This window comes from Cavia porcellus, unplaced genomic scaffold (genome assembly GCF_034190915.1).
Source record: "Cavia porcellus strain 051 isolate PalLab524CR breed Dunkin Hartley unplaced genomic scaffold, mCavPor4.1 scaffold_7, whole genome shotgun sequence".
Classification (NCBI taxonomy): domain Eukaryota; kingdom Metazoa; phylum Chordata; class Mammalia; order Rodentia; family Caviidae; genus Cavia; species Cavia porcellus.
Window position 1 is genome coordinate 38,071,757 of NW_026947490.1, and position 26,419 is coordinate 38,098,175.

General features: G+C 38.8%; 1 protein-coding gene across 1 annotated transcript in view; it reads right to left on the reverse strand.

Annotated features, from left to right (window-relative positions):
* Window positions 1-882: 882 nt before the first annotated feature.
* The window catches only part of LOC100717081 (extracellular calcium-sensing receptor-like), a 31,773-nt gene continuing 6,236 nt past the window's right edge, over window positions 883-26,419 (reverse strand). Inside the window, exons 3-6 of the mRNA XM_003466602.3 lie at window positions 6,235-7,032; window positions 3,918-4,127; window positions 2,519-2,642; window positions 883-1,847 (exon numbers count right to left, since the gene is read on the reverse strand). Coding sequence (XP_003466650.3) covers window positions 883-1,847; window positions 2,519-2,642; window positions 3,918-4,127; window positions 6,235-7,032 — 2,097 coding nt within the window. The remainder of the gene's footprint in view (window positions 1,848-2,518; window positions 2,643-3,917; window positions 4,128-6,234; window positions 7,033-26,419) is intronic.

Sequence of the window (26,419 nt, forward strand, 5' to 3'; positions counted from 1 at the left end):
ATAATGAAAGCCCACACTTTGGACTGGATAATTCTGTTTATTTTCTGCAGTACTGGCTTGAAAAGAGAATACATTTACCACACAATTTAATTTGATATTTGTCATCACATATGCACAACTGGGCAACAATCACCATACTCAATTTTAGGAATTCATTAACCAACCCCCTAAATTCTGTACCCGTCGTTGTCACCACAGCATTCAAATTCCCTCTCCCAACACCAGGAAACCACTGTTGTATGTTCTGCCCCCTGGATTCACCTATTCCGAGACACTACATGGCCCTGGAATCTTGCACCACGTAGCATTTTTTCTAGCTTCCTTCACTCAGCATGACATTTCTGAGGTTCATGCATGTTGTAGCACGCCCTAGTCCCTCATCTCTTTTTGCCAAATACCAATTCACTATGAATAACTCACATTTGTTTGTTCTCCATAAGCTCAAGTTCATTTAAATGGTTTCCAGCTTTTGGCTTACAGGTAATGTTTCTCTGAACATTCCGGTGTATTTTTATATGCACACTTCTCTTCAGTAACTGAGAGTATGTTAGAGCTAGGACTAATCTGCTGGGAAATTGCCTGGCCACTATCCAGGCCATAGGATTGCAGAAGGATTGAGGATTTTCCACATCTCTGCCAGATGATTGTCTTGTAGTAATCATTATTACCACTGTCACTAGGAACTCTGCTTTCCATAATATTTTTGCATGTGCAAATGTTCATTGGTATCAAGTGAGCAACCAGAGAGCCCACAGACATCCACTCTTGTGGTTCAGCATACTTGGCATCTTGTTCTAGAAACCCCACCCACTTCTCAGTTCTTCAGCACACAGTAACCGGGAGCTGCATCCTGGGACTGTGCAGCTGACTTCATAGATTGGTTCAAGGGCGCTGTGCTAAGAACATGGGAGTACACATATTTGTGGGAGCAACTGCAGCACACTGAGTCTGGCGAGCTATCTGTAACTTGGTCGGGGCGTTCTGCTCAGGTTTCAGCAGGATGAGGTAGCACTTGGGGAGGAAGATGCCACCCAGCAGCCCTGCAGTAGAGGCCAGGATGGAGAAGACCTCCACAGCTACTGTAGCCTTGCCCCGTGCACTGTGGTACAGGGGCAGGAAAGCTGTCCAGACACTACAAAACAGCAGCATGCTGAAAGTGAGGAACTTGGCCTCATTGAAGGCATCTGGCAGGTCCCGGGCCAGGAAGGCCACAGAGAAGGTTCCTATAGCCAGGAGGCCCAGGTAGCCCAGCATGCAAGAGAAAGCCATGCCAGAGCCCTCCTGACACTGGAGCACAAGGTGGCCAGGCTCTGAGGCTGTGTCTCTGTGTGGGAATGGTGGGGAGGTGCCTAGCCAGACCCCACAGAGAATGATCTGCATCAGGGAGGAGACCAGGACCACAGAGGAAGAGGCACTGTTCCCTAGGCACATGCGGACTCTCTGTCCTGGCCTAGTGGCCCTAAAGGCCAGGTCCACTGTGAGGGTCTTGGCAAGGACACAGGACACAGCCACAGTGAACACCACTGCAAAGGTGGTCTGGCGCAGGAGGCAAGTGGTGGGTGAGGGACGGCCAAGGAATAGCAAGGGACTCAGGGCACAGAGGGTCAGGGAGACCAGGAGAACATAGCTGAGGGCTCTGTTATTGGCCCTGACCACTGGTGTGTGCCGGAACCACAGGAACACCCCAAAGACCAGGCATGCCAAGCTGGCCAGTGCCAGTGACACTAAGGTCAGTGCAAGGCCCAGGGGCTCATCAAAGGTCAGGAAGATCTCTGTCCTGGGAATACAGTGGTCTCTGGTCTGGCTTGGGTACTGCTTCTCAGGGCACTGAAGGCAGCTCTTCATGTCTGTGGGACACACAAAACCACACCCAAGGCACACTTGGGTTATGAAACCAGGTTTTGGCCATTCGCTGGGCATCAGGCCCTTTAAGCAACGCATGCTTCCACCGCTGCTTTTATGAATTATTCTTAGGCATCCTTGAAGGAGGCAACATTAGATTCAGAGGGACTAGGAAAACTGCAGCAGAACATATTTATTTTATATGCATTGGGCTGTTTTGGTTTTGGTTCTATTGTATTATTCTCCCAAATGGGGGAGTCAACATTTGCCTGAACAACATTCTTAGATTATTTTGATGCTCAGCTTTACTGACTCACTGAGTGGCCTAAACTGGGCTTAAACATGCTATGTTCCTCTCTCATCCTCCCATAATGCTAGGATCACTGGCTCGTATCACCAGACTACAGACCTCCATTGTATTTATTTCAATGGCTAACTTTTCCTGAGCAGCACCTGTGACTTCTATTTTTGCCAAATGTTTTAGGTCTTATTGGTTCCCTCAAAACTCATTTGTTGAAGTCTTGATATCCAGTAGCTCAGAATGTGATTGTGTTTTATAGGTAAATTACATCTGAGACAATTATGATTCACTGAGACCCCTGAGGTGGCCTGAATCCAGCAAGCTGGCATCCTCACAGGAAGAGGGTTCTTTGACCCAGGTAAGACACAGGAGGACACAGCAGGTCTGCAAACTGTCCCTCTGGGCAGGGATGGCACTCAAAGCAGTAGTGGGGGACACCCTGTCGGGGGATCTGGCTGAATCCTGGTTCACAGCTGGTGCTGCAAACAGAGCTGGGCACCTGAGGACAATGTGCAGGGGGTCAGCAGGCTCCAGTAGGATTGTGCCACAGGGCTGGTCTGACCACCAGCCGCAGAGTGGTGTCCTCCCCAGATGACTAGGTGGAGTGCCGGGAACTGTCCTCCGTGCCATCAGAAGCCAGATGCAGGCAGTGTACATGGGGAGGGAATGAACACCTGTCCCAAGAGGTCACCTGGCTGCCTGGCAGGAGGGACAGCAGGCAGCGAACCCTGCTCATGGGGTCTTTCCCTAGATCCGGGCCTCATATAGGAGTTATAGGTACTGGGCCTATACAGCCATAGGCGTGCATGCAAACACACACACACACACACACACACACACACACACACACATAAACACACCCACTCCCACAGACGGTCAGGGCTACCTGCCATGTGGACATTGTACAGCTGTGCTCCTGCCCTCTCTGCTGAGGCCCAACCCCCAGGCAGAATATTTAGACATCATGGAAAGAAGAATGGTGCTGTGTCCTCTCAGGAGGGACAGTAGCTTCCCCACACAGCCACCAGTGGCCCTGTAAGATCCTCTGACTATGCATCTGTGTTCCTGGAGGGAGGAGTCAAGGATGGGACCCTAAAAATCCAGAAAGAAAACCCTGAGAGTACTGTGATGGAGATGGCTTGGGGTCAGAGATGGCCGCTCTGCAGAAAAGGCTGGAGAAAGGATCCTGCAGCAGAGCAGCATAAGGCCCTTGACCCTGAGCAAGGACTTGTGACAGCCCCCGCAGCTCACACTGCATGCCATGGCCATGCAGAGCGGAGCTTCAACCCCCCAAGTCTTCACAGGCCCCACAAACCATGAGAGAAACCAGGAGAAGAAAGAGAAATGTCTGACACAGACATAATTCTCTCACCTGTTGTGACTCTGTTCCTATCTTTTTTTTTCTCTACTGAAGATTGAAGCAAGAACTATCCCACTCAGGAACATCAAGAGCCATTTCATTTTGTGCTTTGATACAGGGTCTCATTAAGTCACTCAGGCTAGCCTTCAACTTGCCCCTCTCCTGCCTCAGCATCCCCAGAAGCTGGATTACAGGTATGCGCTATCACATCCAGCTTCACAGTTCATTTGGATTCCATGGCTTTGCACCATCACTGAAGAATTCCACTATGGACAAAGAGCATAGCTGAGCTAGCACTGCCCTGATTACTACCACATCCACATTGTGATACCAAAGGAGACAGGAACCCTGGTTCTGAGGTTCCTCCAATCCAGTGCCCAGGCCTTGGTTTCTCTGTGCAGCAAGGGGACCCACCTCGACACTGTCCTTCAAGAGGATCATCATGCTGTTCCCCAGAGAGGAATGAGGGTCTAGTGTGCCAATGTGGGAAAACTGGAACTGGCCCTCGACGTTCCACTGCCCTTGGAGAACATCAAATTTTGTCACCAAATCTCCGTTGGCATCGAACATGATATCGGTCCCATCATGGGTTTGGAAGTGCACCTTCCTGAGAGGGTGAAGAAGCTGGGGAAGGAGGCTGAAATGTAGCCTGGCCAGACTGACCCAAGCTGGGGATGGCAAGCAGAGATCCAGGCCTGATCACCTGTTTCATCAGGCACATGGCCTGCAGGGTCCCAGGAATATGATCCATATTTTAACTTCTGGTAGAATCCAAAAGAAAGTGTAACAGTGAGCAATACTGAATAATAAATATGTACCTCTGTAAGTCAGTCTTTAAACTCTCACTATCACTTCTGTGGAGGCAGCAACTCTGGAACACTGTGTTCCATCCTCAGCCTCCAAGTCCCTCCACATCAGGATGCACCCCACATACGTAAAGTCCATACAAGTCCCTGCCCCCAACCTGCCAAGCCTTTTGACCTCCCTGGAGCAGCTGCGACTCTTTCTGCTCGCTCCCCCAATTAGAGCCAAGTAGAAATCTCCTTTCTGCTCATAGTGCAAGCCACCTGTTGTCCAGGTAGGAGCTCAGCTCTGTCCTCCCACAGTGTGAACTTCCTCTCCCTTATTCTACAGCATCATTCACATTGCAGCATGCAGATATCACCCTTCCCTGCATTTCTACCCAATCTGCCCTGCCCAGAAGTCAGGTGCCTTCACTTCCATCCACCCGCAGCCCACATGTGCTTAGTCCTCAAACATAGAAGCCCCACGATCGGAGCAGAGAACTCACTGTCGCCTTCCATCCTCAGTCTCCATTGGCCACAACAGCTAGCAGCACATATCTGGGAGATGCTTCTCAGCACCATGCTGAAGACGTTTACCTATGGCCCAACAGGTGGAGAGGGCACACTGTGGTGCCTGCTCTGTCCTCCCTCATGTGAGAAGGTGGTGGCTCAGGGACAGTGGTTGCCAAATGCACCAGAGAAAGGTTAAAAATCCAAACCTCACACATGTTTCTACTGCTTTTCACAGTCCAGCAGCCTGCTCTCCACAGATGAACAAAAGGGGCCATGGAAGATCCTGGGCCAGAGCTTCCTCTTAGAACAGCCCCAAGGACTCCTGAGGCATCCCCTTTGGCAAACTGGGTGTAAGAACTCACAGGTAAAGCCCGAGCTACACACAGCAGGTGAGGGTTGAGGGAGAGGCCCCAGGTGTTAACCATGGTGGCAATGTTCTGCAGGATGTGATATATTCAAAGAGAGGGAGTTTGGTAAGGCAAGCCTTTGTCCATACCTCTGAGGTATTGCTGGCTTGCTGGGTGGTCTTCAGAGGGGAGCTGGCCAAGAGAATCACTGGACACAGGTAGGAAAATAAGAAACCCTGAGCAATTTAGAGACTCACCAACCCTATCATAAAATTAAAACTGCTCTGTGGATATGTTACTCATTAGTAACATATCCCTCCTTTTGACCCACAGCACCAGAAATATACCCTTTTCTAACAAAACATATATTGTCCCATATTTCAAATACACTTATTCTAAAACTTAGTTTTACCAAATAAAACACAGCAATCTTCATTCATTGAATTTCAGTTTGAAAAATGACTCTCCGATAGGTGAGTCATATGCCTATGATGCCAGCAGGGAAACAGGCTGAAAGCAGAGGGTTGCAAATTCTTAGTAGCCTGGATAACACAGGGAAAACCTGTGTGAAATAAACAATAAGTATGGTTGGAAATGAAATTTAGGGGTAGAGCATTCCAGGGTTCAATCCTAGGTACCACAAAAAGAAAAATAAGACTCTTTAGTACAACACATGCAATGTTTGGAACTGTAGGAGAGCATGGAAAAGCTTCAAGTTTTTGAATATTTGTGGCATTTATAATGAATTCTATTAGCTGCTATGTGTTTTGCAAGTTTGCATCAGGCATATACCAACATTGTTCACTGGTTACCCAAACTCAAATTTGAAAATACAACAAAAATGTCTATTCATTGCAGATCTGAATTATGAATTTCACCAGGCATCTCATATTTGCTAAACTGCCTTCCACACACTGTGGACCAATCTAGGGTCACACAACTAGCAAGGCCTCAGGACTCCTGGTCCAGGTGCCACTGAGCTGCCTCAGCTCTAGGCACAGGCACCCTTGCAGATGGCACCAGCACTGAGCACCTCATCAGCTACATAGAAAACATTAGTCTCTTCTTCCCAGCCATCCAACTCACCTGCCAGGGATGGAGATGCTGTAGATCTGTGCAGACCCCACTCCCATGCTCACATGACACCAAGTCCTGCAGGGCGTGGGCGACACTGTATACAGCCGTGTATGCGATATCCACTTCACTCACGTCCTGGAAAGGGAACTCATGGCCTCTCAGACTCTCAGCACCTGTGCACAGCCGCACATCTTCTGTCTCTGTGCTGTTCTCATGTGGCCACTTGCACCCAAAGGTGGCCTCCCAGAACCTCACCAGGAACACATCCTCTGGGATCTGACTTGGGTGGAGGCTGGAAAAGAACTCGGGGAACCCCTGTACCTGGCTGTTGTGGCACAGAAGACCAAATGCACCTTGCAGAATCTGGGAGATGCCTGGTGTGGCCAGGGCAAGTGCTGTGTGCAGGAGGCCCTCACTGACCCAGACCTGGCCCAGGGGATGGAAACCCAGAAGACTTTGCAGGATGAGCCTGAAATTGGAGTTGTTCAGGAAGACCAGGACCCCCGTGGCAGTGCTGGTCTGCATCTTCTGCACCACACAGGTGATCTTCTCGAGGGAGTGCTGGGAGGGGACTGTGAGGTGGAATTCAATGCAGATGCCTGCCTTTTCCAATTCCCTTGCAGCTAGAGCACCAGCCTGCTGCCCAAATTCATCATCCTGGGCTAGGATGATGACCCAGGACCACCCCAAGCTCAGCACCAGCTGGATCACAGCCAGAGAAGACACAAAGTCACTTGCTCGGGTGCGCAGGAAGGAGGGGAACTGGGTTTTGTCACTGAGGCTGGGCAGTGTCGATGAGTGACTGACCTGTGGGGGAGAACAGGGCACAGGAGAGAGGACCAGAGCTCAGATACAGATTTTTCACAGGTTGAAACTCAGGATGCAGATACAGTGAGGACAAGTAGCAGAGGACAGCTCACCCAGGGAGGCTGCATATCCTCCCAGAGCTGTGCCTCTAAGAACTGTGTCCCATGATCATGTTTGCTCCTGGACAGCCAAGCAGCTATGCACCCAGGCCAGGTCAGAGCTGAGACACTATTGCTCCTTTGGAAACCTGAAGGCAAGACACAGATGAGCAGTGTGAGTCACAACCCAAATCCAACCCTATGCTGCCTGAAGAGACACACCTCATCCTCAAGGATACACAGAGACTAGGGCAAGTGTGGAAATCCATACTCCCTGCAGCAGACCCGCGTAACAAGCATGAGTAGCTACTCCAGTATTCAGAACAAAACTGATCACAATGAACACAAAAGGTCATTAAATATTCTCAATGGAACAGCTACAGCAAAAGATAAAAATTATACATATATATGCATCAGGTAACTATTCATCCAACTTAATGAACAAAAACAGAATACACATTCTTCTCAGTAACCAACAGAGCACTCTCCAAAATAGACCATATCAGGTGCTTGAGATACAGCTCAGGGGCCTAAACACCTACATGGCAAGCCCTCAGATCAATTTTAGGTACAAAACAAAAACAAAATAAAAATAAAAACAAATATAGACCACATCTTAAGAGCATACACCATATCTAATAAGCACAGAAAGAAGTGAAATATTCTCTTGCCTCTTATTATGCATAATAGAATGTAACTATATATCAAGAACAAAAGAAAATAAAAAACTCTAAAACAGCAAGACTCAATACTAGACACTTGAAAAATTCTTGTGACACAGGAGAAATCTGGGAAAAAATTTTAAAACACATGAAACCAGAAAACAATATACATACAATGTATCAGAATTTCTGGGACACAACAAAATCCTTTTAAGAGGAGATTTAAGCTGAGGTACCTATTTCAGAAGTGATCCAAAATAAATCAGATATTGCTATATCTCAGGAATCTACGAAAACAAGAACAATTTAAAGCCAAAAATTGTAGAAGGGAAAGCATTATAAACATCAGAGTAGAAGTCAATTGAATTGGCCCTAAAAAATACAAGTGATATCAAGGCATGGTTGTGAATGCATTTAATCCCAGCACTTGCAAGGCTGAGGTAAGAGGTTGCGATGAGTTTGAAGGTGTCTGAGGCAACATAGTGAGTTCAAAGCCAGCCTGGACTACATAGCAAGACTTTGTCTCAAAACAACAACAACACAAGTGATCAATGAATCAAAAATCTGGTTCTTTGAAAGAATAAGTAAGCCTTTCAACAAACTTAACAAAAGAAGCAAAGACCTATTCAATGCAATTTAGCGAAAAACAGACACAACACACACCACTGAAATCTAGATTAAAGGAACACATTTTTAGACACAAGTGATTTAACAAATTGAACCAATGTGATAGAAAAATTCTGAACACACCAACAAGTGCAACAAAGTTATATAATGCCAAAAATTCTACAACTAAGATCCCAGGACCAAACGGATTTACCACTGACTTTACTATAACTTTAGAGATGTAATCCTAATACTCTTCAAAAATCTCACATGAAATTGAAGGGAATGAATACTGCCATACTCATTCCAAGTCCAAGAGAAGTAAGGTTCAGAAACACTTAGGTAAATAGCAGGTTGCCCCCCAACAATTTAAAACCAAGGGTTCTGGTCAAACGCAAAAATGCACAGTGTACCCTGGGGAAGCAAAAGGGGAGGGAAAGTCTTTAAAAAGATGGCAGAAAATATTAATAGTGTATCAGTAATTAAAACTCACATTATTCCCACCACTCTGTTTAGATTTTATTCTATTTTTTCTGATAGATTTTATTCTGTCTCAGTTTGTCTACTTGCATTAGATTTGAGGGCACAGACAGCTATCCCAAAAACATCAGGATGTAGCACCATAATCTTTAATTTCCTATTATCTTAATCTGGAGCCCTGTATGACTTATACTATTTTATCATGACCGATCTTAGTTAAATCTGGTTTGTTTGATTGCTGTTTGGTATCAACAGATTTTATTCAAAACTGACATGACTCATAGTATCAAATCTGAGCGTATAGACAACTACACTGAAGATGACAAGACCCTAGGATACACATTCTAGTTTAATAACTGCCTGTTTTTGAAGTTCTATACTATATACAAAGTTGTATTTTTATTAATACTGTTACATAGTGATATATTCAAATATACCATGTCTGATGATATAGCCAATTTTATTGAAGACAACAAGAGACAACACATGAACCATGGTAGAACTCTTTGTATAATGGTCTTATATGTTTTTTCCATTTCACGTGTTTATAGGAATATGTTTTGTTTTGTCTTGCTTTGTTTTGTTTCTCCCTCTAATATAGAAAGGATAAAAATACATAGACTCATGCATGTGTAGAATCTATAAACAGTTTATGAGAATTGATCTTATGACACATGATGAAATGAAAAGATACTTTGAAGAAAGAGAGACACTAAAATACTCTGTACTATCCTGGATTGTCATAATGCGAAACCCAGAAATAGTATTATTCTTTGTTCAAAGTGATATTAGCCTGCTTGGGTTTGTTCAATCTCAACATAATTGAATATATGGATGACTGCATGTATGTTTAAGGTATAGCATTGAAAACCATGTTTGTAAATTTTTAGGGGCTGGGGATTTAGCTCAGCGCATAAGCACCTGGCTTGCAAGCAGGCAGTCATGAGTTCGATCCCTGGTACTGATAAAAATGAAAAAGATAAAAAAATGTTTTTATTGGATAGTTGAACAGAACTCATTGCAATCTCACTGTTTGAATCCCCACTTTATATGCTCCATTTTAGTATCTTGAATAACTATTTGTAAGAAGACAATCTGTAATCATCAACTAGTGATTTCTTACTGTTTATTTTTTCTTTCAAATTATGTATGGTTTCTACCCATTTTCTGTTTTGTTTAGACTTTCTTTAAATTAAATTTTTTTTAAAAAGCCACTACAATACCCAGGGCTGATCATGCAGTGTCATGATGTGAAATTCAGCAATACTATTATTCTTGTTCAGAACGATTTTAATCTGCTATAGTTTGTTTAATTTAAACATATATGAACATATGGATAAATGCATGTATGTTTAAGTGTATAGGACTGTAAACCATGTTACTAAGTTTTTGTTGGACAGTTGAACAGAACTGTTTGCAGTCTCACTGTATGAATTCCCACTTTAAAGTTTCCACTTTTGTATCTTGAAAAACTATGTGTACAACAACAATATGTAAACATCAACTAGTGATTTCTTGCTTTTTTTTCTATGAACGTATGTATTATTTCTACCCATTTTCTGTTGGGATTAGTTTTTCTTTAAATAAAAATGAAACAAAGAAATAATCTACCACTGAAAGAAGAGATGATAAAAGTAATGAAAGAAATGCTGAATGCATCTGAGGAAGACACAGTAAAAAAGTAAGAGGAACAATGCCAGAAGTTGGAATCCCTGCATGAACAATATAAGAAACAAATACTGCATGAAAAACATTCAAAAGAGATGTACAGGGAATCAAAAATTCTATTGAAAGTTCTCAAAACCACATCAACAAAAGTGAAGATATAATTTATGATCCTGATGACAAGGTTGCAGGTAGTGAACAGGAAAGAAAAAATCTTTTAACACTAACAAGGAATCAGGAAATAACAATTCAACAGCTGCAAGATGACTCAAAGAAAAAAACATAAGATGGATAAGGATAAATGAAAAAGAAGGGAACAACACAAATGATATCAAGAGACTATTTACAGAACTAATACCTGAAAATTTCCCAAATATGATAATGGAAACTGACATCAGGACCGATGAAACATTGAAAACCGCAAATAGCCAAAACCAAAGTAAAAGTACACTCAAACATATAATAATCACCATGCCTGAAATTCAACATAAGAACACAATATTAAAAGCTTTTAGAGAGAAAAGACAAATCACCTATAAAGAAAAACCTATCTGAATCACAGCAGACTTCTCAACATACACAACGAAGTCAAGAAGAGCATGGAGTGAAGTATGTCAGATCCTAAAGGAAAATGACTTCCAACCCAGTCTGATGTACCCTGCAAAAGTGTCCTTCAAAACGAATGGAGAAATAAGATAATTCCATCACAAAGAACAGCTGAAGAAATTCATGATCATAAAAGTAACCCTGCAAACAATACTGAAAGGTAGTCTAAATATACATAAAAAACCAACTAAACAAGGCAAACAATTAAGCAGAATGAAAAGACAGAGAAACAATAGCAGAAAGATAACATGTCAACAATAAACCAATATATTACAGTTATAACCATTAATGGACATGGTCTAAATGCATCAATTAAAAGAAAAAGACTGGCAGAATGGATCAAGATACAACACCCAACCATATGCTGTCTACAGGAATCCCATTTAACCCAAGAGAAAACTCACAGATTGAAAGTCAAAGGATGGAAAACAATACATCACGCCACAGGAATCAAAAAAATAAGTAGGAGTAGCCATTCTGTTTGTAGACAATGTGAACTTTAAACCAACAATGATCAGAAAGGACAAATAAGGTCACTACATACTCATTAGGGGAAAACACCAAGAAGAAGAGATAACTATGTTAAATATATATGTACCAAATTCCATAGCATACAGTTATATAAAACAACTAGTAACAGAAATGCAAAATCAAATTATCAGTAACACAATTGTAACAGGATATCTTTGAAACACGATTGACATCAAGGAACAGATCAACCACACAGAAAATGAGCAAAGAACTCACAGAACTGAATCACACCTATGAACAAATGGGCTTCATAGACATATACAGAGTGTTCCATCAAACAACATCAAAATGCACAGAACCTGAGGAAGCTTTCGAATAACACTTGAAACACAGAAATATAGGAAAATGACAAAATGAAAGACCAAATTACAACCTCAAACCTCCAGCCCATCTCAAGAAACCATAGGAGCATGAATATACAGGAAAATATATGCCATACTCCTCAAATATTAGACATAATAGCTACTGAAATAAACAAGCAACTCCAGGAAGCTTTAAAGGAATTCAAACTCAAAATAAGCTCCCAGGAAAAAGAAGAAATGATAAAAGAAATGAAAGAGATGCTGAATACATCTAAAGAAAACACAGTTTAAAAATTGGAGGAACTAAACAAAAAGATAGAATCCCTAGATGAACAATATAAGAAACAAACAGAATACATAAAGCAGATGCACAGAGATATACAGGAAATCAAAAACTCCACTGAAAACTGTAAAAACCACCTCATTGAAAGTGAAGATAGAATTTCAGACCTTGAAGACAGGATTGCAGCTAATGAACAGGAAAGAAAAGATCTTTTAAAAATAACGATCAGGAAATAACAATTCAACAACTGCAAGATGATGCAAAGAAAAACAACATAAGATTGACAGAGATTAATGAAAAAGAAGGGGACAACATAAAGGATGTCACGAGGATATTTAGAGAAGTAATAGCTGAAAATTTCCCAAGCATGAGATCAGAAACTGACATCAGCTTCATTGAACCTTATAGAACTCTAAATAGTCATAACCAAAATAAAAATACACCCAGACATATAATAATCATGATGCCAGAAATCCAACACAAAAATAGATTATTAAAAGCTGTCAGAGAGAAAAGACAGATCACTTATAAAGGAAAACCCATCATAATCACAGCAGACTTCTTAGCACAAACAATACAAACAATAAAGTCAAGAAGAGCATGGAGTCACTAAGGAGTAATAAAATCCAAGATGTGTAAATTTTGTTGTAAAAAAGAGAGGGGAAAAAAAAAGAAAAAGAGCTCTAACGGATATAACAGCAAGTGTGTTTGGGGGTGTTAAATAGCTGACTTTATCAATGTTTTTGGAACACTGAACACAGCTGTTTGCAGTCTCCCTGTTTGAATGTCCACCTTGTGTTCTTTGATACTGTGATTTGAGGAACTATTTTCAAGAAGATAGTGTGTAATCTACTAGCAGGTGATTTCTTACTGTTATGTTTTTTTGTTTTGTTTTGTTTTGTTTTGTTTTGTAGTTCTGTATTGCGTGTACGCTTACGCCGCTTTGGTTTGTTTTGTGTTTTTCTCTTTTTCCTCTTAAATAAAAAAAAAAGAAGAGCATGGAGTGAAGTATTCCAGATCCTAAAGGAAAATAATTTCCAACCTAGACTGATGTACCCTGCAAAACTATCCTTCAAAATTGATGGTGAAATAAGATACTTCCATGAAAAGAACAGCTGAAGAACTTCATGAACACCAACCCAACCCTGCAAAAAATATTGAGAGACAGTTTAAATACACAAAGGAAAAAATCACTAAGCAAACCAGATAATTAAACAGAACAGAAAGATAAAGATGCAACAGCAGAAAGATAACATGTCACCAAAACCAATATATAACAATTATAAGCATTGATGTAAATGGTCTCAATGCACCAATCAAAAGAAACAGACTAGCAGAATGGATCAAGAAACAAAATCCAACCATATGCTGTTTACAGGAAACCCATCTAAACCAGAAGGGTACTCACAGACTGAAAGTCAAAGGATGGAAAACAATTCTTCATGCAACAGGAATCCAAAAAAAAAGAAAAGAAAAGAAAAGAAAAAAGCAGGAGTAGCCATTCTGTTTGCAGAAAACGTGAACTTTAAACCAACAATGATCAGAATGGACAAATAAGCTCACTACATTCTCATTAGGGGAAAACCCCAAGAGGAAGAGATAACTATGTTAAATACATATGCACCAAATTCCAGAGCACCCAGTTATAAAACAACTAGTAACAGAAATGAAAAATCAAATTATCAGTAACACAATTGTAACAGGAGATCTTTAACACACAATTGACTCCAAGGGACAAATCAACCAGAAAGAAAATGAGAAAAGAAATAACACAACTGACTTCTGGGAGAACATGGTGGATAGATAGCAGCAGCTTCAGAGGCTCTCTGAGAAACCATACTTAAAATCCAGGAATGGTGCCAGGCAAGAAATCCTAAGCAAGGGGAGATATACTTTGTCAACCCAGGAACAAACTAAACTAAAAGAAACCAACTGGAAATGCACTCCCGGTGATATAACAGGAACAGATAAGGTCTCAGCAGGGAAGCTGGACCCCAAGCCACTGGAAGCTGCGATTTGAATTTCCTGCAGCCTCTGCTGTAACCCAATCTGTGCGGCAAGGAGAGAGGCGCAAAAGCTCTGAGAGTGGGAAGTGGTGAGTGGAGTTGAGAACAGGACTGGCTGGGAGGCCTGCATCGACCTGCAGTGAGTGAGCAGATCGGGGACCCTTACATTAGAGTAGGAGGCTTCAGCAAAGGACATATTGGAACTGGGCAGACTAGACAGAACAGGTTGTTGCAGTCACTTCAGTCGCATATTCTCCTCTCAAGCGGGATTGGCACAGTGCCTGGCCTGCGTGACTCCACAGACTGATACTCAGTAGGCTAGACCAAACCAGGTCCCAGCACCTGGAGGTGTACCCTAGCATTGAAGCCTTAGGTAGGTTGACCTGGATAGGAAGGCCCAGCATAGGCTGCCCAGGTATATGTCTCCCTAGTACACTGCTGTGGGCGGGAACACCTAGTCAGTGCAATTCAAACAAACTGTAAGCAACAAAGAAAGAAACTGTGTCTCTTATATTCGCTTGTATAAAAGGAACATAAAACATGGGAAGAGGGAGCAGCAAGAAAGGGTCCTCGGCCCCCAATACTGAGAAACATGCAATATCAGACACGGCACCAATAGACATAAAGCGCTATCTCCAGAGCCTCATAGATGAGTTCAAGAAGGAAGTTATTAATGACTTGAAACAATACATAAGTAGAATAGTTAAGGAAATGCTAAACACCACCCCAGAAAAAACAGATGGTGGAATGGAAGGACAGAAAACAAGGGGAGAATTGTTTGATGGAAAAAATAGAGAAAATATAGAATACGTGAAGCAGGTTCAAAGAGATTACCAGGAAACTAAAAACTCTATTGAAAACTGGCATAAGAGCTTGAAAGAAACTAAGGATAAATTATCTGAACTGGAGGGCAGATTTGTAATTTGGGAGCACGAAACAAAAAACTTCTTAAAAATAACAAAACGAAAACCTAACAGCAACAATACAAAGGCTAGAAGATTATAAGAGGATCTATAACTTAAGAGTTGAGAACATAAAAGAAGAAGTAGGGACACAAATTGACTACAAAAGCTATTCAGAGAAATAATCCAAGAGAATTTCCCTAAATTACCAAATGGTAAAGATACTCAGATGTACGAGGCATACAGGACCCCAGCCACCTACAACCCAAACAGAGCTACACCCAGGCATATAATAATCAAAATTCCAAAAATCCAATATAAGAACAGAATATTAAAAGCCATCAGAGAGAAGAAACAGATCACTTACAAGGGAACACCCATCAGAATTACAGCAGACGTCTCAGCACATACCATCAAATCGCGAAGAGCATTGGGGGGAAATAATTCAAGCTTTGAAAGATTACAACCTCCAGCCAAGATTGATATATCCTGCACAACTGTCCCTAGAAATTGATGGAAAAACAAGGTGCTTCCAGGATAAAGAGGAACTGGGGGAATTTGCAACCACTAATTCAACTCTACAGAGAATACTGCAGGATATTCTAAAAAAGGAAAACACCAAAATTCCAGAAATAGTGGCAGACAGGCCACAATGAATGGAGCAGAAAGTGAAATGAAGAACACAAACTGACAACAAATGACAGAAAATGAGCTCAACAGAAATGAGGCAGAGAAGATCGGATGGTAGGAACAGCTACTTTCTAGAAAACAAGACATCGTAATAGCTAGTGCTGATTTAGTATCATTTTGTTGTGAAGTCCCATCAAACTTGTATTCTTCTGTTACCATTGGTCTTAAAAGGTTATATCTTATTGGATTTTGTTATATATGGTAATATAAGTAAAAAATTTTATAGCAAGGAGATTATACAGAAACCATTGTTCATTTTATGTTAATTGGTTCTAAATACCCTGTAATAATGTCATTCTCTTGAATGGTTTTACATTGTCTTGATATGTTTGGTGCTACAGTGTATGAAGTTATATTCAAAGATTTCAAGGAAAGAGACACTACAGTATTTTTATGTCAGGATATCTTGAGATGAAACACTATTTTGCTTAGATGGTTATGTTTTGACCTGTGCTGTTCTGTTGTTATGCCCTCTTTTATCTAAATCGCCCCCTTTTTAAAAAATATTTACTTTTTTATCTTTTTAATTAAGGGGAAAATAAACAAAAATACCAAGATACATTATAGTAACCTACTGTAATTTTCTATTAACTTGATGTGAAATTCTCTATCACCCTCATCATCTTGTTTTCACTGATTTTCCCCTATTCTACTTTGCTTGATACTACCAACTTCAAAAGTAAAGTCAAAACTGTAAAGACAATAAGATTCGTTACGACTCCCATTCAGGTTGACTATTATCTTCTTTTAAAGTCCTGTGTTGTTCTCCAATGCTTTGGTTTTATTCTTTACTGTTTTGTTCAATTTTATTATAACTGGAAATTCTTCTTAAAATAGCAAGAGGCAGTATGATAACCATTGTTGATCATCTTGTATTTTGCTTTTACATTATCTATTATGTCCATGCTTTTGATTTGACTCACTCTGTTCTGATATGTCACATTTGGTTTCACTCTCTTCAAAAAAAGTAATAATTGTGTCATTAATAAAACCCAAAATGTGTAATTGTCATTGTACAAAAGAAAAGAAAAGAAAGTGCTCTAAACATTATAACTGCATATATGTTTAAGTGTATAAGATAGATAACCATATTACTGAGTTTTTTTGGATCACTGAACAAAATTGTTTGCACTCTCACTGTTTGAAAGCCCACTTTATATGCTTCAATTTTGTAACCTGAAAAACTATTTCTAAAATGAGAATATGTAATCTATTAACTGGTGACTTCTTACTGTTTATTTTTTAAATTTTGTATTACTTGTACCCTTTTCTGTTTTTTTTCTCCTTAAATAAAAAAGCAATAACAGAACTGAATCACACCTGTGAACAAATGAACTTGATAGACATATACAGAATGTTCCACCCAACAACATCAGAATACACATTCTTCTCAGCAGTACATGGGTCATTCTCTAAAATAGACCATATATTAGCTCACAGAACATATTTAAACAAATGTAAAGGAGTTCAAATGATCCCTTGCATGTTATCAGATCATAGTGCATTGAAATTAGAAATTAATGACAAATGATACTGCAAAAATCCCACAAACACATGGAATCTAAATAGCACATTTTTGAGTAATCAGTGGGTCACAGAGGAAATTAAAGAAGAAATTAAACAATACCTATAAGAAAATGAAAACACGGATACAACTTACCGGAATCTGTGGGATGCAATGAAAGCCATCCTCAGAGGAAAATTTATTGCATTGAGTTCCCACATCAGGAAAACAGAATGAATACAGATAAATAATCTGATGCTACAACTCAAACAGCTAGAAAAAGCAGAGCAAGTCAAGCCCAAAGCCAAAAGAACAGAGGAAATTATAAAAATCAGAGGAGAAATCAACACAATAGAGACTAAGAAAACAATCCAAAGAATCAACGAATCAAGGAGTTGGTTCTCTAAAAGAATAAATACAATCAATAAGCCCCTAGTCAACCTTATTTTTAAAAAGGAAGAAAAAGCTAAAATTCATGCAATAAGAAATAAAAGAGGTGAAATTACTACAGACTCTAGAAATACGGAAGATCCTCAAAACCTATTATGAAAACCTATACTCTCATAGGATTGATAACACATAAGAAGCAGACAGAGTCTTAGAAACATATGAAGTACCAAAGCTAGATCAAGAGGATGTAAAACTGCTGAATAATCCAATCTATATTAATGAAATTGAAAACGTAATTAAGTCCTTACCTACAAAGAAGACCCAGGCCCAGATGGATTCATTGTAGAATTCTACAAGAAATACAAAGAAGACATAATGCCGACACTCCTCAAACTCTTCGATGAAACTGAAAGGGAAGCAATCCTTCCTAAATCATGCTTGGTAGCAAATATTACTCTAGTACCAAAACCTGAGAAAGACCCAACTGAAAAAGAGAACTACAGACCAATCTCCCTAATGAACACAGATGCAAAAATCCTCAAGAAAATATTGGCAAATAGGATGCAGAAAATCATTAAGAAGATTATACACCATGACCAAGTGGGATTCATCCCAGGCATGCAGGGATGGTTCAACTATGTAAATCAATTAATGTAATGCACCATATCAATAGAACCAAAAGTAACAATCACATGAACATTTCTATAGATGCAGAAAAAGCTTTTGATAAGGTCCAACATTCATTCATGATAAGAACTTCACAGAAAATTGGAATAGGTGGTCTTCACCTCAATACAAAAAAGCCATCTACGAGATCCAACAGCCAGTATCATACTAAATGACCAAAATTGAAAGCCTTTACTTTAAAATCAGGCCCAAGACAAGGATGTCCTTTGTCATGATTCCTATTTAATATAATACTGGAAATAGTTGCCAGAGCAATTAGACAAGTGATAGAAATAAAAGGGGTAAAGATAGGAAAAGAAGAAGTTAAATTATCATTGTTTGCACATGACATGATACTCTACATAGAAGACCCCCTAAACTCCATTGAAAGACTCTTAGGTAAAACAAATAAATTCAGCAATGTAGCTGGATACAAAATCAATAGCATTCCTATACACTAACAACAAAATCACAGTGATAGAAATAAAAGAAGCCAAACTCTTTACACTAGCAACCAAAAAACTGAAATATTTAGGAATTACTTTTATGAAAGAAGTGAAAGACCTATACAGGGAAAATTATAATACACTGAAAAAAGAAACTGAGTATGATCTCAGAAAATGGAAAGACATCCCTTGCTCATGGATAGGAAGAATAAACATTGTGAAAATGGCCATTCTCCCAAAACTGTTATACAGATTCAATGCTATCCCAATAAAAAATACCATAAACACACCTTATAGATCTAGAAAAATCACTCCTAAAATTCATCTGGAACCAGAAGAGACCTAGAAGCCTAAGCAGCAAAGGCAAGTCAGGAGGCATCACAATCCCTTACTTGAAGTTATACTACAAAACAACAATAGTAAAATCAACATGGTTCTGGAATCAAAAGAGTGCCGAAGATCAATGGAATAGATTAGAAGATACAACAACAGCTACAAACACACCCAACCACCTTATCTTTGATAAAGGAGCCAAGCAGATTCACTGGAAGAATGACAGTCTCTGTAATAAATGGTGTTGGAAAAACTGGCTCTCCATTTGTCAAAAACTAAAACTGGACCCACGCCTATCACCATGTACTAAATTAATATCTAAATGGATCAGAGGTCTGAATATTAAAACAGAAACATTAAATCTATTGGAAGACAAATTGTGTAGAAACCTTGAAGACTTATGGGTAGGTAGAGAATTCATGAACAGGACTCAAATCACACGGGAAATACTTCCCCGAATCATTAACTGGGACCATGTCTTATTAATAAGTTTCTGCATGTCCAAAAAATCTCCTGCATGGTGAAAAGAATACCCACAAACTGGGAAAAGACCTTAGTGAACTCCTCCTCAGACAAAGGACTTTTGTCTAAAACATATAAAGAATTAAAAAAAACTCAGACCCCCAAAATTCAAAGATCCAATCCAAAAATGGGCATCTGAGATGAATACACACTTCTCAGATGATGAAATACAAATGGCAAATAAATACATGAAAACATGTTCATCATCATTAGTCATTAGAGAAATGCAAATTAAAACCACACTGAGATTCCATCTCACTCCTGAAATAATGGCCAGGATCAAGAAAACCAATAACAACAAATGTTGGAGAGGCTGTGGGGAAAAAGGAACCCTCAGCAATGTAGGTGGGAGTGTAGACTGGTACAATCTTTGTGCAGGTCAGTCTGGAAATTTCTCAAAATTGGGATCAGAAGTCCCATTTTTTCAAGCTATTCCACTTCTAGACATATTCCCAAAAGAACTGAAAGCATCGTACCACAGTGATATATGCGCCACTATGTTCATAGCAGCACAGTTTGTAATTGCCAGATCTTGAAAACAACCCAAGTGTCCATCAACTGAGGAATGGATAAAAAAGTTTCAGTATTTTTATACAATGGAGTACTACTCAGCTATAAAGAAGGATCACATTGAGGTATTTATAAATCAATGGGCACAGCTTGAGACCATACTCATAAGTGAAATAAATAAAACTCGCATGTGTGAATACCGAATAGCTTCCCTAGTGTAAGAAATGATTCAAACATATAAAAGTATGTGGTAATCATGATTCCTCATTATGTGGCCTTGAAGCTTTATAAAGTTTTCACTTATTAATTGGAATGGCTTTATTCTGGGCTGCTTGATATTATTGGCTGTGATGTAATGAACAGCTATTTTGAAGAAAACAAGACATCATAATAGCTAGTGCTGATTTAATATCATCTTGTTTTGAAGCCCCACCAAGCTCTTCTTTCTCCATTGGTTTTATCATGTTGTATCTTGCTAGATTTTGTTATATGTAATAGTATAAACAAAAATTGTTAAAGGCAAAGAGATAATATAGAAACCATTCTTCTTCTTCTGTTAGCTGGTTCTAAATACCCTACAATACTTTCATCCACTTGAATGGTTTTACATTGTCTTGATATGTTTGATGCTATAGTATATGAAGTTACATGCAAATATTTCAAGGAAAAAGACACTATGATAACTACAATTAAGTTGGGTTATTTGGTGGTGAAGCACTAGTTTAGTGAAATTGTCATACTTTAACCTGTATTAGTATGTTGTTATGTCCTATTTTATCTGAATCTCTCCCTTATTCATTAAAAAATGATTTAGTTTTTTTTTAACATTTTTAATTAGGGTGAAAAAATAAAAAATTAGCAAGATATATCATAGTAACTTTTTTGAATTCCTATTAACTTGATTTGAAGTCCTGTATTACTCCCACTATCTAGGTTTGATAGTATCAAGTTTGAGGGTATAGGCAACTATTTTGAAAGCAATAAGATTCACTATGATGTCCATTCTGGTTTGACTATTATCTTCTTTTGAAATCCTGTAATGTTTAAAATGTTTAGGTTCTATTGGTCTTGTTATGTACTGATTTGTTCAACTTTATAATACCTAATGATATAGGCAATTCTTTTTGAGGAAGCAAGAGGCATTATGGTAACAATTGTTGATAACCTTGTACTCTGTTTTTACATCGTGTGCTATGTCTATCCTTGGTTTTGACTGACAGCTTTGTCTTGTCTAATTTGGTTTTATTCTCTTCCAAAAAAAGTAATAAGAACTATGGGAGTAATAAAACCCAAAATGTGTAAATTTTTATGTAAAAATGAGAGGAAAAAAGTGCTCTAAAGAATACAACTGCAATTGTGTTTAGGTGTGTTAAGATAGGCGACCATATTAATGTTTTTGGTTGGATCATTGAGCACAACTGTTTGCAGTCTCACTGTTTGTATCCACTTTGTATGCTTTGATCCTGTGATTTGAACAACTATCTCTAAGATGACAATGTGTAATCTATTAACAGGTGACTTCTTACTGATTGTTTTGTAGTTCTGTATCACTTGTACCCTTACACTGTTTTGTTTTGTTTGTTTTTTTCTCTTTTTCTATTTAAATGAAATTTTTTAAAATCAGAGCAGAAATCAATATAATAGATACTAATAAAACAATCCAAAGAATCAATTAATAAAAGAGTTATTTCTGTAAAAGCAATAAAATTGATAAGCCCCAAGCAAACCTTATTTTAAAAAGGGAAGAAAAGGCTAAAATTTATGCAATAAGAAATGAAAAAGGTGAAATCACTACACACTCTATAGAAATACAGATCATCAACACCTATTTCGAAAACCTCTACTCTCAAAGGTTTGACAACACAGAAGAAATAGAAAGATTCCTAGAAACATATGAAGTACCAAAGCTAGGTTCAGAAGATGTGAAACTACTGAATAACACAATTTCTGTGAATGAAACTGAAAATGTAATTAAGTCCTTACTTACAAAGAAGAGCCCAGGCCCAGATGGATTCACTGCAGAATTCTACAAGAACTACAGAGAAGACTTAATGCCGACACTACTCAAACTCTTCAATGAAACTCAAAGGGGAGCAATCCTTCCTAAGTCATTCCTGGAAGCAAATATTACTCTAGTACCAAAACCTGAGAAAGACCCAACTGAAAAAGAGAACTACAGAGCAATCTCCCTAATGAACACAGATGCAAAAATCCTCAAGAAAATATTGGCAAATAGGATGCAGAAAATCATCAAGAATATTATACACCATGACCAAGTGGGATTCATCCCAGGCATGCAGGGATGATTCAACAGATGTAAATCAGTAAAGGTAACCCACCATATCAATAAAGCCAAAAGTAAGAATCATGTGATCATTTCTAAAGATGCAGAAAAAGCTTTGAATAAGGTCCAACATTCATTCATGACAAGAACTTTAAAGGAAATTGGATTATATGGTTTTTACCTCAATATAGTAAAGGCTATCTACGAGAAACCAACAGCCAGTATCATACTAAATGGCCAAAAATTGAAGGTCTTTACTTTAAACTCAGGCACAAGACATGGATGTCCCTTATCACTGCTCCTATTTAATATAGTATTGGAAATACTAGCTAGAGCAGTTAGACAAGAGAGAGAAATAAAAGAGATAGAGATAGGAAAAGAAGTTAAATTAGTATTGTTTGTGGATGACATGACACTCTACATAGAAGACCCCCAAAACTCCATTGAAAGACACTTAGATATAATAAATATATTCAGTAATGTAGCTGGATGAATAATCAATACTCAAAAATCAATAGCATTCCTATACACTAACAACAAAATCACTGACAGAGAAATAAGAGAAGCCACAACCTTCACACTAGCAACCAAAAAACTGAAATATTTAGGAATTACTCTCACAAAAATAGTGAAAGACCTATACAGGGAAAATTATAATACACTGAAAAACGAAATTGAATATGATCTCAGAAAATGGAAAGACATCCCTTGCTCATGGATAGGAAGAATAAACATTGTGAAAATGGCAATTCTCCCAAAACTGTTATACAGATTCAATGCTATCCCAATAAAAATACAATCAACATACCTCATAGATCTCAAGAAATTACACCTAAAATTCATCTGGAACCAGAAGAGACCTAGAATAGCAAAGGCAGTTCTAAGCAGTGAAGGCAAGGCAGGAGGCATCACAATCCCTTACTTGAAGTTATACTACAAAGCTCCTGTAATAAAATCAACATGGTACTGGAATCAAAAGAGAGCTGAAGATCAATGGAATAGATTAGAAGATACAACCACAACTACAAACACACTCAACCACCTTATCTTTGATAAAGGGGCTAAACAGTTTCACTGGAAGAATGACAGTCTCTTCAATAAATGGTGTTGGAAAACCTGGCTCTCCATATGCCGAAAACTAAATGTAGACCTGTGTCTATCACCATGCACTAAAATAAAATCTCAGTGGATCAAAGTTCTGAATATTAAAACAGAAACACTAAATCTATTGGAAGACAGTAGGAGTAGACAGGGAATTCAAGAACTGGAATCAAATTGCATGGGAAATACTTCCCAGAATCAATGTCTGGGATCACCTCTTATTAAAAAGTTTCTGCATGTCAAAAGAAATCTCCAGAATCCTGAAAAGAAAACCCACAAACTGGAAAAAAATCTTAGTGAACTCTCCCTCAGACAAAGGACTTCTGCCTAAAATATATAAAGAATTAAAAGAATCAGACCCTAAAAATTCAAAGATCCAATTCATAAATGGGCATCTGAGATGAATACACACTTCTCAAATGAAGAAATACAAATGGCAGTAAATACATGAAAAAATGTTCATCATCTTTGCTCATTAGAGAAATGCAAATTAAAGCCACACTGTGAGGGGACTCAAAAAAGATGGGGGATAGATAACAGCAAGCTACAGAGGCTCCCTGACATAGTCAACTTAGATTTCAAAAATAATACAGCATGGGGAGTGCTGAACAGAGGGAGATAGACCCTTCTGACCCAGGAGCAATCTAAACTGAGAGAAACCAATTAAAAACATAGTCCCAGTACTACTTAGAACAGCTACAGTTTGGGTACTGCCACTTGAACTTGCTGGTTGAACACCCTGACATTGCTGCACTTGAACGTGCGCAGTAGAAACTTAGCAAGCTATGTGAAAGCCCACCAGCATCAGCTCACTGGAGATGCATTCACACTAAGGATGGGAATTGGTGAACCAAACTCAGAGCCGAGCTGATGGGGAACCCTGCATTGACCTGCAGAGAGTGATGGGAATAAAAACACTTCCATAGACAAATAGGCTCCAGCAGATGACATTCTGGGACTGGGAAGACTGACCAGAACAAGGGGCTGCAGTGACTTCAATCAGCTACTCCCTTCTCAAGTAAGATTGGTGGGGAGCACTTGACCTGGGCCTCTCTCCAGCACTGTTGGTGGGACTGTAGACTGGTACAACCATTGTGGAGGTCGGTCTGGAGATTTCTCAAAAAGCCTGGATTAGAAGTCCCATTTGTTCCAGCTAATCTACTTCTAGCCATATTTCCAGAAAAACTGAAAACATCATACCACAGTGACATATGTACACCCACATTTGTATCAGCACAATTTGTAATAGCCAGATTTTGGAAACAACGTAAGTGTCCATCATCTGAGAAATGGATAAAAAGTTGTGGTATTTTTATACAATGGAGTACTACTCAGCTATATAGAATGATCACATTGAGATATTTGTAATTAAATAGCAGCTTGAGACCATACTCATAAGCGAAATAAATCAAACTCACATATATAAATACCAAATAGATTCCCTAGTGTAAGAAATGGTAAGAATACATAAAATTATGTGGTAATCATGGTTCCTCATTATATTGCTTTGAAGCCTTGTAATATTTTTATTCATTAGTTAAAATGGTTTTATTCTGGGTTGTTTGATTTTATTGTCTGTGATGGTATAAACAGTTACTTTGAAGAAAACAAGACACTATAATACCTAGTGAGGATTCAATATCATCTTGTTTTGAATTTACACCAAGCTTTTGTTCTTCTGTCTCCATCAGTTTTATTATGTTGTACCTTATTGGATTTTATTCTATGTCATAGTACAAACAATTTTTTTTACAAACAAGGAGATAATATAAAAACCATTTTTCATTTTCTGTTAATTGGTTTTGAATACCCTGTGATACTTTCATTGTCTTGAATGGTTTTACACTTTCTTGTTAGGTTTGATGCTATCGTATATGAAGGTATACTCAAATATTTCAAGGAAAGAAACTCTATGGTAACTACTGTTATGTCCGGTTGTCTTGTGGTGAAACATTATGTTGCTTAAATTTTTCTGTTCTAACCTGTGTTGTTATGTCCTCTTTTATCTTAATCTTTTTAAAAATAAAAAATAAAAAAGAAATGACACTCTACAAAGGGGACCCCCCAAACTCGCTTACAAGATTCCTAGATATAATAAATGAATTCAGTAATGTAACTGGATACAAAGTCACTCCTCAAAAATTAATAGGATTACTATACACTAACAACAATATCACCAAGAGAGAAATAAGAGAAGCCATGTCCTTCACACTAGCATACAAAAAAATGAAATAAAGAATTAATCTCATGAAAGAAGTAAAAGATCTATACAGGGAAAATTATAACATAAAAAAAGAAATCGAAGAATATCTCAGAAAATGGAAAGACATAACTTGTTCATGGATAGGAAGAGTAAATATTGAGAAAATAGCCATTCTCCAAAAACTCTTACACAGATTCAATTCAACCCCAATCAAAGTACCACTAACATACTTCATAGATCTCAATAAATCATTCATAAAATTCATCTGAAACCAGAAGAGACCTCCAATAGCAAAGGCAATTCTAAGCAACAAAGGCAAGGCAGGAGGCATCACAATCCCTGACTTGAAGTTATACTACAAAGTTCCTGTAATAAAATCAACATGGTACTGGAATAAAAACAGAGATTAGAAGATCAAGAGAATAGATTAGAAGATCACAACTACAAACACAATCAACTTACCTTTGATAAAGGGGCCAAACATGTTCACTGGAAAAATGACAGTCTCTTTAATAAATGGTGCAGGAAAAACTGGCTCTCCAAATGCTGAAAACTAAAACTAGACCCATGCTTATCACCATGTACTAAACTAAAATC